This window comes from Macaca thibetana, chromosome 15 (genome assembly GCF_024542745.1).
Source record: "Macaca thibetana thibetana isolate TM-01 chromosome 15, ASM2454274v1, whole genome shotgun sequence".
NCBI classification, from domain to species: Eukaryota; Metazoa; Chordata; class Mammalia; order Primates; family Cercopithecidae; genus Macaca; species Macaca thibetana.
Window position 1 is genome coordinate 15005391 of NC_065592.1, and position 14663 is coordinate 15020053.

At 40.4% G+C, this 14663-nt stretch overlaps 2 protein-coding genes across 11 annotated transcripts in view; one reads left to right on the plus strand and one right to left on the minus strand.

Moving 5' to 3' along the window:
* Positions 1-14663, minus strand: part of NEK6 (NIMA related kinase 6) — a 984684-nt gene that overhangs the window by 706380 nt on the left and 263641 nt on the right. The gene's annotated exons all lie outside the window — the stretch shown is intronic.
* Positions 1-14663, plus strand: part of DENND1A (DENN domain containing 1A) — a 547088-nt gene that overhangs the window by 273115 nt on the left and 259310 nt on the right. For all 10 annotated transcript variants that reach the window (XM_050760580.1, XM_050760581.1, XM_050760572.1 and 7 more), the window contains one exon: positions 3750-3860. In XM_050760580.1, coding sequence (XP_050616537.1) covers positions 3750-3860 — 111 coding nt within the window. The remainder of the gene's footprint in view (positions 1-3749; positions 3861-14663) is intronic.

Consider the following 14663-nt stretch of genomic DNA (forward strand, 5'->3'; position numbering starts at 1 on the left):
TGTGTTGATTGCCTGATTATAGGAGATAGAAATGAGAGGATGGGGACTTAGTCCACGGAAGAAGCAAAGGGCTGGGAGAGTGGTTTATCTCGTATCTTTTATCAGCAGAAGCTCGTAATGTGTTCTGGCTGTAGTCTTGACTGAGGACAGCCTGCTGCGGAAGCCCTCCCTTCTCCTATCCTCTGATCTTATCCATCGGAGAAATATGGTTGGCCTGGCTGTGAAATGAACACCTGCTTCTGTGTACAGCCCTCACCCCAGTTACCTGATAAACCACTAATTTATTTACATTTTTAATAAATGTAGCCACAGATACCATGAAAAGTCACCCCTCCCTCCTTCCACCATCCCCAGCTACTTACCAGCCTTTGTGCAGTTTCCAGTGGCAGTTCTTTTTCTATAGGTTCTTCACCATTACTGAGTAATCAATCGCTTCATCCGACTCAGAGCCAGGTTTTCCAGAGTCACATGCTACATTCTTCCTAATGTCCCACGTGGTCCATCTTCTTTGCTGGTGCGTTCCTCACTGCACTGCTCTCGCCCGAGTGAGGGACCAGCGCCCTCAGCCATTGCTTCCTCCCTGCACCGAGCTTGCTCTCATCAAACTGCTGGATGATGGGAGAAGCAGCTTCACCCAACAGGACCTCAGTCTCATGGCAAAAACATACTTAAAAAAAATACTGAGTTACTGGAAGATGGGAACAATGGAAGCATACAGGGGAGCTTGACAAATGAGTTGAGGAAGTCTCCCGGGAGGAGGTGACATTGGAGCTGGGCCTTGAAAAGTAAGCAGGTGTCCTCAAGGAAGAGCGGGGCATTCGAGGCAGAGGACATGGCAGAAGTAAAGGCCTGTGGGTATGAAAAGGCATGGCAGGCCTGAGAGAGTAAGGATTGGTGTGGCTGGGGGAGGGAGATTCCTGACTCTATGGGGCCTGCTTCTGAACTGAGGCTTGGTGGGAGCTGCGAGTGCTCCCTGCAGCTGCTCCCGGGGCCCCGCTCTGCCCCACAGGTGCTCCCACGGCTGAGCGAGGTTCCCAGGGCTGTTGGCACTCCCACCCACTCCCACCCGCTCAGGCGGGTGGCATCCCAGAAGGAAAGAGGCAGGGGAGGAAGCAGATAAGAAAGACAGCTTCTGTTTAGACACAAATATCTTGGTAATCAGCACAGATGGGATGAGAAATACCAAAAAAAGTACATGACAGTTTAGAGAGAATTTGGCTAAATGTTACATATTTTTAACATACCTGTGTAGAGTTTTTGGAACAAGCACCTGAGTCGCTCAGAATCTGATTGGAGATGGGGAACATGCCTCAATCAAATGGTGTTTTTATTTCAGAAATGTTCCCTTCTCCATCCACAAAAGTATCCTTGTGGTTTTTTTTTTTCTCCCACCAAAATAAGGCGCAGGATTTGTCTCTGACGCTGTGTCTCCCTATTTGGACGGCAAGCTGTGTAACATATTTCTCCCCAGCGTGAAGCTTCTTGGCAGACTCTTGAGGCCACGTTTTGGTGGCTTCAGAGTTATCTTTGGATCTGTCAAAAGTGCTAATGGGCTTTCTGGCCTTCTTTAAGCTCCTCATTTCTATTTTCTTTTTACTTCCATCCTCTCCTAAAAGAAAAATTCATGTAATTCATCAGCAGTTAAGCTTTTTACCGAAATGCTCAGTGAAGGGCCTCGTATTTTTGTTTGTGAGGAGAGCTGTGCCATGTCACCATCTTCAGAGCAAACCCCACCCTTACATCATTAGCTCTGTGTTCCTCCGTCCAGTGGAGGAACCAAGATACACTGGTTGACTCCTTCTGACTGCCTTTGGTGTTTGCTGTTTTGTTTTTCACTGAGTTTGTTAAGAGGCAAGTTGGTGTGATGGTTAGGGTATGAGTTTCGGATTGAGGAGATGTAGTTTTGAAACATGGCTGTGCCCTTTCTAGCTGGGTGACCTTTAGAAGTCTACTGAGACTTCCTGAGGCTCAGTTTTTTTTTTTTTTCCTCATCTGTAAAATGGAGATGATAATGCCTGTCTCAGGCTTGTTGGGAAGATTGGAAAGAACACCTGTTGCCTGCCACATACAGATCACTCCGTGAATGGGGTAACAGTAACTTTTAACAGAAGCATTTCCCTTTCTTTAGGCATACTTGATCTTGTTTTGTTTCTTTTTCCAAATATGAGTTTTACCTACAATTTTGTGTGGAATACAAAGAGCCTGAATTTAGAGACAGACCCACTCAGGACTGAATCATGTCACATCCACTTACCTCATGACCTTTGTCAAATTACACAACTTCTCTGTGCCACTGTTTTCTCATCTTTATAGAGGGATAATAATACTTAGTTCAAGGAGCAGTTTGAAGATTAAGTGAAATGTTTAATAATAGATGTGAACCTTTCCCATGGTGGATGTGCGTAAGAGGGACAATGTGGTGGAAGGGAAAGCGTATAGGCCATGGAGTCAGATCTGCCAGTTACTGACCTCTCCCAGACTTCTTTATATTGGAAAGAATAACGCCTCACTGGATTTTTGTGAAGATTGCACAATTACACATCCACAGTGTCTGGTACAGTGGCTAGCACTTGAGAGGTAGTTAGTATATAGAGCTATTAATTCAGTTGCTCTGTATTTATAAATGTTGATGGTTAACCTGGTACTTCAGTCAAACAATAATAAATTATAAGATAAGTGCCCAGTTTTACTCCCAGCCCATAACATTGTTGAAAAGCACTTTATGCTATTTTGCATTTAAAATCCACCTGGTTTACTTCAATTTATGGGTTATAGATCTTTAATCATTATAAACTGCAACCCCTGGCAATAGCATTCCTTCCCTCCCCAACCCCTTTCATTTTCAGAGGATTATATTGTGTGGCATTGAAAACCTGTAACATTGAAGAAATTAGCATATTCATGTGTATTGTTAAAGTCAGGTGGGTATAGAATGCATTGTATAAATGAAACACATTCCATTTTTTTTCTGAAATCTGAAGAGTACCAATCTATAGTACTAATTAAAAGAATGAAGCCCAGGCTACAGGGGGGAAAAAAGCTAGTTAAAACACTGCTTTGTCACAACTTGCTGCTGTTTGTCTTCAGTTTTTTCTTCCCCCTTTTGAATGAAATACCTGGAAATTGTAAATGTTCAAAATTGCCTTAATTCCAGCTGAGCCGTTTTAGCGAATGTAAACTGTGAAGGAGGGGATACCAGCAGTGATGACAGGAGAGGAGCTCGCCTGGCCTTCGTGGGTGGCATCTCCTGGACAGAAACAGGCTCAGTGCCAGAAGCATTTTGGTCCCTGAGTACTTTGTTTTGCTTAGGCGTATGGCACAGCACATCGGGAAGGTTCTAGGATCTGGGGCCCAAAGATTTGAGCAGCAGTCCTGTCTTCATTGCTTATTAGACTGTTCCATCTTGGAGAATCTCTCTGAGTCTTGGTATCCTCATTTGTAAGATACATGTAGAATTCCTGTTCTGCTCACCTTTAGGAACTGACCTAAGTGCTATATGCAACCTCATGTTGTAATCACCACACAAAGATGTAATTGCTCAGGCTCCTTCCTCTCTAAGGTGTCTTCCAACTTTACTGTTCATGATTTTACACATGAGGGGGATTTGGCCTCCGGGGTAGAAAGAAAAGGACAGGGAAAGAAGAGAGTATACTTTCTGATTATTTTCTGTTTCTTATGCTCTTATTAAATACTGTTATAATAAGAAGAAACAAAATCAGCCACAAACCGTGCCTTCTTCTTTCTCCTAGAGAAATCTGACAGAATATTTTGTGGCTGTGGATGTCAACAACATGTTGCATCTGTACGCCAGTATGCTGTACGAACGCCGGATACTCATCATTTGCAGCAAACTCAGCACTGTGAGTAGACAGTCTTAAGACTGACTTTGTAATGATCTAATTTTAATTGAAAGATACATCGGCAAGATGAAAGAAGATTTTAGGAAAAGGAGTCAGCTACAGTCCCTTTATATGGCAGCATGTCATTTTCATTAATTGTTCATTTTTTTTACAGTGCCAATGCACATATCATTTATTCCTGTAGTCTCACAATTATAAATAGCTTTCCATTTGATTGAGTGTTATGAACATGTTGCAGATTTCTACATGAGCTTCGATTATTGTCATTTTTTAATGTCTACACCATATTTATGATACAGATGTGTCATTATTTACTATGTCATTCTTCTCTTGATGGCCATTTAGGTTGTTCATTATGATTTAATCCTTTTAGTAGATAATACTGCAGTGAACATCTTTTGGCTTCTTTTGACTGTTGCAGTTATATTCCAAGGAGTGGGACACCAGGTCACAGGACTTGATAAGCACTATTATTTAGGGACTGCCAAATTGCTTCCCAAACGGGCGGTGCTTGTTTACAGTGAAGGCTGCCAGCTGTAGATGAGTGCACCATTTTCATGGCAGCTTTGCCAGGAAAGAGAGAGAGTGTGCGTGCGTGTGCTCAGGTGTTTTAATTCTGCTAAGAAAGTAGATATGTTATGGTATTTCAGGCTTGCTTTAATTTTAAAATTACATCTTTGGTTAGAGGTAACTGAATATTTTCCATGGGTTTATTTTTTTATTTGTATTTTGTTAATATCCTTTCACATTTATTTTATAGGTGTCTTGATTTTTTTTATAAATTATAATGAACTTTCTATATAACTTTCGCTGTGTGTATAATATAAATATTTTTATATTCCTTTTATTTTAGTTTTTCACTTGCTAAGTATACGAGTTCACATTTTCCCCAATAGTTTTTATGAAAATTCTTAAGCTATTATAGAAAGTTGAAATAATTTTACAGTGAATGCTGATATACTTCCATCTAAATTCTACTAGTGACATTGTGCCAGTTGCTTTATCATGTATTTATTCAACTATTCATCATCCATAGCATCCATTAGTCCATCTTTTTTTTTCTTTTTTTGAGACAGAGTCTCACTCTATCACCCAGCCTGGAGTTCAGTGGCGCTGTCTCGGCTCACTGCAACCTCCACCTCCCAGGTTCAAGTAATTCTGTTGCCTCAGTCACCCAAGTAGTTGGGATCACAGGCACGCACCACCACACCCAGGTAATGTTTGTGTTTTTAGTAGAGATGGGGTTTTGCCATGTTGACCAGGCTGGTCTTGAACTCTTGACCTCAAGTGATCCACCCACCTCAGCCTCCCAAAGTGCTGGGATTGCAGGTGATCCATCTTATTTTTTATGCATTTCAAAGTAAATCACAGGCGTCACTTTACTTTCGCCTAAATAATTCAATATCTGTTTGCTGGGTTTATTGTTGTTTTTGTTTGTAGACAAAACTTATATAGAGAAATTGACTGGAGGTAGAATGCCTAATAGGCATCCCTCTGTTAGAGAGAGTAGAAAAATATTTTCATAAGCAGAGAGTTCCCTAATGAAGGGCCTGTGGATAAAGTCAGTTACGTGTTTACCTGTGAATAAAAGGCACCTAATAATGAAAACTCTCTGAGACTACTAGAGTTTTCCTTATGGTTTTTATTATACTTTCATCATTTTATTATTTCTTTGGTTATTGATTACTTATCAAGAACTCAGTTTTTTGTTTGTTTGTTTTTTATTGCCCACTATGTGTTAAGAATAGCCTATAGTCGACCTCTTGCTTTGTTTTACATTTTATTTTACACCATACGTGCAGTTCATAATTTCAGGGCACAAACACCTAGACTGTTTCAGAATGAGAATATTGTCAACCACATCAATCATCACCTCTTTAAAAGAGTCTAGTCCATAACCAGTTACTGTTGCTTTAGATTGTTAAATTTCAGTCAACAAAAACGTGACATCATCTCAGTGGAACTGAATTCCCTATCATTTAATCATGATGTTTTTGATCCCTGACTGTGTGCCATGCACTGTCCTAAACACTTTTCATGTATTAACTCATTTAATCCTTAATACAACAGCCTTAGTGGGTTCTGTGATTACTTCCATCTTATACATAAGGAAGAATGAACCTTCTGTGTGATTTTGCTCTCATCAATGTAGTGGATTAAACACACAAAGTTATTTCTGCTTTCTCCCAAAACTAAAATGAAATAAAGGAATAAATCTACAAACACAAAGAACAGATGCAGCAGAAATTTTTAAAATAATAAGAAAATACTGTTAGCAACTTTATGCCAGCATTTGAAAACTAAGGCAAAATAGAAAAAAATAATTTAGCAAAGTTGACTCCAGAAGAAATAGAAAAATTAAATAGGTTATTTAACTTACAGAAATTGAATCAATATCTTTACATATTTTTCCAGATAAAACACTCATCCCAGGTGGTTTTACAAGTGTGTTTTATCAAACATCTCAAGGAAAAGATTATTTCAATCTTAGACAAACTCCTTAAGAGTCTAGAACAAGAGGGAATGAAACCCAGCTTTTCTTGCGACACTTGTATAACCTTGACATTCAACACAGAGATAGCACAAGAAAGAAAAATCAGCGGCCAATGTCACTGATTAATGTAGGGGTAAAAATCCTCAAATAGGAAGCAAATGATTGATGATACTAGAAAATCTATTAATATAACTTACATATTAACATATTAAATGGGAAAACTTTTATGGTCCTCAATAGAGGGACAGAAAGCACTACCATGTTCATGAATAAGAAGACTTAATATCTTGAAGATTTTATTTCATTTCAAAATGATGTGTAGATTGTATACAATTTTGTTGAAACCCCCCATAGGGTTTTACATAGTGCCTGACAAGCTAATTCTAAAATTAATATGGAAAAGCCAGAGAAAGAGCCACAACATACTTGACAAAAAAGAATGGGTTGTGGAAGCTTGCTTTACCAGATATCAAAACTTTCTATAAAGTTGTAGTAATTACGATGCTAGTACTGGGATGAGGATACACATATGGGCTGATGGAACAGAATAGAGAGCCCAAAAACAGATCTCATGTATATGGGCTCTTTATATCATAAAAGGTGGCATTGCAGAATCTCTGGGGAATCAATGGACTTTTCAATAATTGGCTGTCCACATGGGAAAAAAAAGGAAGACAGTTTCTATTGTACACACACAAAAATAAATTCCAAATGGATTAATAACTTAAATGTGAAAGGCAAAATTTAAAAACATTTAGAAGACAAAATAGAATACTCCTTGATGATCTTTGGAGTAGAGAAAGGCTTATTTAAAGATGGTCCAAAATATACATTGTATAAAATAAAATATTAAAATTGTGAACTTTTATTCATTAAAAGATACTTTTCTGTGAAAATGACTGAAAAGTCACAAGCTGAGATTTGCCGTATAGAAAAACTGACAGAAGGCCGGGCGCGGTGGCTCAAGCCTGTAATCCCAGCACTTTGGGAGGCCGAGACGGGCGGATCACGAGGTCAGGAGATCGAGAGACGATCCCGGCTAACACGGTGAAACCCCGTCTCTACTAAAAAATACAAAAAAATAGCCGGGAGAGGTGGCGGGCGCCTGTAGTCCCAGCTACTCGGGAGGCTGAGGCAGGAGAATGGCGTAAACCCGGGAGGCGGAGCTTGCAGTGAGCTGAGATCCGGCCACTGCACTCCAGCCTGGGTGACAGAGCAAGACTCCGTCTCAAAAAAAAAAAAAAAAAAAAAAAAAAGAAAAACTGACAGAAAATTAGTATAGGAAATAAGTACAGAACTATGACAATTAAAAAAGACAAACCTGTCAATAGAAAAATTGGCAAAAGGCATGAATTAGCATTTCACAGAAGAAATACAAATGGCCAACATCTATATGGAAAGATAGTCAATCACATTAGTAATCATCAAAAAGCACATTAAAACTACAGTGATTATGGCTGGGCACAGTGACTTACACCTGTAATCGCAACATTTTGGGAGGCCAAGGTGGCAGGATTGCTTAAGGCCAGGAGTTCAAGACCAGCCTGGGCAACATAGTGAGAGCCCTGTCTCTACAAAGAAAATTAAAAATCAGCGTGGTAGAATGTGCCTGTACTCCTAGTTACTTGGGATGCTGAGGCAGGAAGATCAGTTGAGCCCAGGATCATGGCTTTGCAGTAAGCTATGATCATACCACTTCACTCCAGCCTGGACAACAGAGTGAGACCTTGTCTCTTAAAAAAACAATCAAAACTAACAGTGAAACCCTAGGTTTGCAAAAAATTTGGTGGCTGACAAAGCCGGGTGTTATATTGGAAATGTATTAGAGAATGTCGTTTACTACTGTTTGAAAGGTATGTGCTACAAAACTATTTACGTATGCCCATCACTCAGCAATTCTACTCCTAGGTGGAATTTTATGTGTATACACAAACCCCTTGGTCATGTATGGTGGGATACGTGTACAAAAATGTTCACAGGGGCTTTTTTTGGGTTTTATTTAAATCCTGGAAATAGTTCTCATGACTACCAAGAGAACTGATAGACTGTGGTGTAGTCACACAGTGGAATATCGATCGGATCAATGAAATGAACTGTACTGTCAATATGATTATGATTCTAATGTAGAAGCTGAGTGAGGAACTGGGTTGCACAAGGATATACTGTACAGTATGATTTCATTAATATAAAGTTCAAGCTAGAAAAACTAAGTGGTATCTTGTTTGGGATTCACACAAACTACAAAGGTAAAAAGAAATAGTTAACACAAAATTTAGGTAATGGTTTCCTCACAGGAAGAGAAAAGACTGGTTTGGGAAGGGTCATGCAACGGACATCAAAAGTTTTGCTTTCTGTCTTAAGCCAGGTGAGGAACCAACACATTTTGCTATAAAGGGCCAAATAATAAATATGCCTTTGCAGGTCATATGATCTTTGTTGCCACTGCTGGGCTCCGACCTTGTAGTTGACCAGAGTTAAACTAATGTGTGTGATTGTGTGCCAACAAAGCTTTATTGCCAAAAACAGGCAGCAGGCCAGGCTATGCCTTTTCGCTGTAATTTGCTGACCCCTGAGCCAGGTGATAGGTTTGGGGTTCTTACATTTTTTTTTTCTTTAAAAGTTGTTTATATGACATACATACTTAATATATTTCAAAAATTTTTAGAGGCCTAAAAAGAAGGTACAAAGCTCCTTTTTCATGAAATTTTAGAATATCAGAGATCGAGACAAAGCAGTTCTTGTACAAAGATTAAGAATCAACATTGCCTGAGATTTGGCAGTGGCAGTTCTGGAAACCAGAAGACGGTGAAGCAGCGTCTTGACCTTCTAAGGGAAAATGATTTCTAACCTAGAATTCTATCCCCATCTAATGGAAGCCCCCAGGAGAGAGTGCCAGGAGCCCACACCACATTGCTCAGCCTCCTGGGGCCTGTACTCCTGGACTCTGCCTTCCCTTTGCGGATGAACCGTCTGTCCTCTCTGAGGCCAGTCACTTTGCTTGTCCAGCTTGCTTCATGCTGCAAATATTTATCGTGAGGTTGCCATAGGCACTGGGGATACAGCAGTGAACAAAACAGGCAACAATCCCTGTCCTCATGAAGCTTGCATTCTAGTATCATAGATCCTCGATAAGCCAGAGGAGTTAAATATCTCATACAGTAGGAAATGGTTAAGTACTAAGGATTTTAGGTAATGGTTAAGTACTGCATTTTAGGTAATGGTTTTAGGTAATGGTTTCCTCACAGGAATGGTTAAGTACTAAATGGTTAAGTACTAAAATAAAGCCAAAGAGAGAGGATGGGGAGTGGAGAGTGGCAAGGATTGCAGTTTTAGATGATGGCCTAGGAATGCCAACAGGAAAGGCGACACTGTGGTTTCCTTCAAGGAAATTGCTCCAGCAGTAAGCAAGCTCTTCTCTCCTGCATCCACTATTATTTTCTCTTCTCTCCTAGCACATTCTTATGAGCATGCCAACATGCTATGGAAGCTCCCAGACTTCAAAACAAAACCTTCTTGACCCATATCCCCTTTATCCCATTTCTAGTCTCCCTTTCAGAACAGAATTCCTCAAGAGAGTTGCCTATTCACTAATTCCTCTTGTCTCATTCTCTCCTCAGTCTTTCATTAGGATTCAGTCACCACCCGTCCACTAAAACAGGTGGACTTGTTTTAGTGTCTTTTTCCAGTCACCAGTGACCTCCTCTGAAGTAAAATTAAAATGAGTTAATACTTGCATAGCTCTCAGAACAGAGCCTGGTATGTAGCCTGTGCAGGCATTTATAATAAATTAATATATTCTATAATGGGAAATAAAATTTTAATGTCCAGTTTATTAAGGGCCTACCCTACTGGAATATAAACTTCATGAAGACAAGGATTGTTGCCCATTTCGTTCACTGCTGTGTCCTCAGTGCCTGGGGTAACACCATGATAAATATTTGTGGAATGAAGTCAATGGGATAAGTGGGGTGACTGGCCTCTGAGAGGATAACAGTTCATTCTCAAAGGGAAGGCAGAGTCCAAGTCTTAATGTTGAAAATGTGAAACCAAGAATTGATGATTTAGAAATCAGGAGATAAATCCTGTGTTGAGTGTGATTACTTTGAGTGAAGGGTGTAAGGAGAATTGTGAAGTGGACTGTTGTTTTTCATGATAAGCCTTGACTACCTTTTGTTTTGTTTTGAAAGCTATGAATGTGTATTACTTTGACTTTTAAAAGGCTTTTCTTAAAGAGTTGATTCTTAACTGGGTGGGAAGCTTTACGGATTGCTGGTGGAAGCCTCTCTGGAGGAGGTGGGGTTCTCCTTGTATCTCATGTGCAGTTGGCAGCATCCTGAGCGGTTCTGCGGAGTTTGGGAATGACGTAGCTGAGCAGACTTCTGTTGTATTCACGCCTTTGGGCCTCTTCAAATTCAGAATTTGAAAGTTTTCCAATTGTTGCCTTTTATTTCCTTAAGACTGGCTTTTTATTATCTTTTAGATGGGGGCCGGTGTGGAGGGGGAAATGCAAAGGCCATCTCAGCCTGAGATTTTTTGAGGACCCTCTCTTGACAGATCGTGATGTGGCCTGCAATACTTGACAAACCACATTTTTCTCAATTGTGTTTGATAAGATGGAGCCTTAATGCTCCTCAGAGCCACCAAGCACATGAGAGATAAAAGCACTCGAGTGCTGTCTTCTATAAAAATGATTGTGTCAATAGAGACAAACCTAACAATATTTAGTTCAGAGGCAGGTAATATGCATTTCAGGGTTTCTCGGTCAATAACACTGTGATATTCTGTATAAGAAAAATGTAAGTTTTTGTTCTCTTTGCTCAGTTAATGTATATTGATTGTTTTCCTTTATAAATGATAAATAGGGAAGGCTTAACTAAATCTTGTTCTCTAATGTAAATACTTCAGTGTGATTCCCTCTAGCACAAAGGCCCCATTTTTCTTCCATATTTTCATATCTGAGTTTAATTCATACTGCTTTTTGGAACTCTATGGAGAGCAAGTAGGTCAAAGATCTTGATAGAGATAATACAATTCCATCAGCATTCCTAGAAGATAGATATTATTCCCATTTTACAGAACAGCCAGTCCATTTGGAAAGGTGGGAATAACTTGCCCAAGGTCATGTCCTAGTCAGTAGGAGAGATGGCCATGAATATAGGTCATTATGATGCTGTATCAGGGGAAGGAGGCTTTGGCTTCTGGAAAGGGAGAAACATCCAGGGATTACACACAAACTAATCTTATCCCCTTCGAAGTGCATGCCTGGGAACCAGGTTATGTCTGTTGGATGCCATTACTTATACCATTTTCCAGTCCCTTGTGTGGGAACTGTCACAAGAGCCAGAGGCATGTTGTTAGGAATAGCCACCCCACTAAAGGAACTTGAAAATTCTTATAAAGAGCCAAAAAGATACCCTGAGCCATATCTGGTGGATAAGGTAACTAGTGGAGCTGTTTGCTATTGGTTTGGGTGAAAAATAAGACCTGATTGTATAGTACTTAGAGTTTTGCTTTTTTGTTTGTTTGTTTTTTGTAGCTTGTAAAGCTCCAAGACCACCAGAGAGCATTCACAGAATAAATGTGTAAGAATATCCTTAAGTAGATTCATACTCAGTACTTTATATGGGAGCCCCCCAGTTCTCCCCGCCCCTTTTAAAGTTCTTTTAAAGTTAACCTTTTGAGCCACCCCCTTCCTATGTGCCAGGCACTATGCTAATCACGTATGTGATCATTTTTTTCATTCATTCTTGCAACAACCCTAGGAGCTTGTGGGATTTCTTCTCCCTTTGCAGATGGGAATGTTAGCACCCCCAAAAGTTGATGTGCCTTGTTTAAGATGGGCAGCAAAGATGGAATGAAAACCAGGCCAGCGTCCTTGCCACCTCATACTACCTTCTTGGTAGCTCTCCACTGTCATGAGTTCCCTGTGACACTTGTACTCGGAGACATATTCTTAGCATGACCCTGTTGGCCATGGATCTAAAATAATATAAAGAACCTCTGCCTGATTGTCACTTTTGAACGCACACCTAAGCTTTTCACTTCAGAGTCGGCAAGCCCTGTCTGTATGCCTGACACTACTCTAGGCACCAGGAGACAGGAGGCAGATCTGTGAATTCCCATTGACACACCCAGTCTGTTAGCCAAAGCTCCATTTCCTTAAGCACTTCAGATTCCATTCACTCTGCCCATGCCTTCTTAAACTTGGCTGTCTCCCAGCAGCTCCTGCACTCTTCTACTACCATGAGCATGGCTTTGGTGGAGCCCTGGGGCGTATCTTCTCTAACTCACTGTGGTTTCAGCGTTGATATATTGCAGCTATGTATCTTTGTCCTATACAATAAAGAATAAAGAACCTTCCAGGGTTCATAAGTTGCAATTCCTTCCAGCAGTGTATCTTGGTCCTAATCGCCCCCTTTATAATTTAGGGATACTGAAAGAGATTTGGACAACTAAGAATATCCAGTTAAATAATGACAAAGGCATATTTGCTTTCCTAAGAAACATCTGTTTGTTTTATCCAGTGGATGCTTTTCAGAAGGAAATATTGTATAGCGGCAAGACCACGACCTAATTAGCCTCCACACCCATAACCGAAAACCATTATTACTTTTCTGATGGTACCTCATTTAGGGAAGAAAAAAAATAAACTGGCACCCTCTCCCTGTCAGTTTCTTCCTAATTGCGTCAACAAAAATTAGTCCCCGGGCATGTGGGAGCTGGGCAGGACCGGGTACCCTGTGGCCTGAGGAGTGGTGGGTGAAACTTCCATCTCCCCACCAGCACACAGTCTGGCCCTTAGGAGATGTACATGGAGACTTTTCCAGCCTTGCCCCAGTCCTGTCCCACCACTCCCACTGACAGCATCCATTGTCTGAGCACCATCTGGTCTTGAGCCCTAAAAACGGGCCAGTTTGTGGACTGGGCAGCTTTTCATATTTGGCTTCATTTTTGCTGCTTTCCTGATGAACGCCACCTTGTCATGTCGATGCCAGCCTGTTTGATGAGCTGGGCACCTGAATGATGTGTGCAAAACTTTCCTAGCTCTTCTGGACTAGAAAACACTAATCCTGTTTGCTTATCTGCCGCCCTTGAAGCAGAGATGAGAGTGGCAGTTGAAGGAGGTTTGAAATCCTGGAGCAGAGCCAAGGCCTCTTTGCCTGCACACTCCACTCTGCATGTTCCAGCCGTAGGAACAAACTGCATTATTTTGTTTCAAACTGTGCTCAAGGGAAGCCAAGACCTTGTAACTGGAAACTTACCAAACAGAGAATTCTAAGACTAAATTTAGTGTTCTATTTAAAAAATAAAATAAATTGAACATTTTGTTTATCTTCTATATGTTAAAAAAGAGAGAGAGTAACCTGGTTCACACTAACCACCTGAGAAGAGTATTCAAAGAAGTGAGAAGAAAACTAATCCTTTTGGTGAAGAGGGAAATCCTTAAGAAATTATAATGAAGTGGCATGGAATAGAGGCTTTGCAGCCAAACTTCCAAGTAACACAGCCTCTCTAATCTCCGTTATATACAATTTTTTTGTGGTCCAGAGAATATTAAAAACTTAAGGGAACTTCCATGGACAGAAAATAGGAGAGATTGGTGGGTTTTACTTAGGCGGGCATTCTCTGACTTTAAAATGTATAGATAATTAGTTGCTTGTTGAACTGTATTCTTCATTTAATTATGTGTGAATTGGTTTTCTCTTATTCATGTTAAACTCTAATTGGAATGAAGAACCTTGAGATACCATAGAGACTCTGTAATATAATATAGAATTTCAACAGGTTAATTTGTGACACTTTGATGTGACTTCAACCAGCCATGGTCTGTCTGCTAGCTCCTACCTTCCTCTCCTGCCTCTTCTCCCATTGCTTCAACAAACATCAAGCACCTGCTTTGGATGAGGCACAGGATTCAGATTGTCAGTGATTCCCCAGTTCTGATCCATGGATTAGCATTATGTTAGAACCACCCAGAAAACTTGTTAAAATGCAGGTTCTTGGGCACCATCTCTAGACATTCTGGTTCACAAAGTCTCGTATGGAACCATGGAATGTGTATTTTTTAAGGTTCCCTGGGTGATTGATACACAGCCTGATTTGGAACCAGTGAATAGACAGTTCTGTAAGACAAAAACAATATTTATTCTTTGGTGGCTGTTATTTTGCATCGTTAGACTCATTTTCATGTGGACACGACATAATAGAGACTGATCAAGTTCATTTGGAAGATGTTTATGCATACCGACTGGCACTTAAAAAGCTCTTTGTTTCCATATTCTCTTTGGGAGAGCTTTGACTGGGGCCTT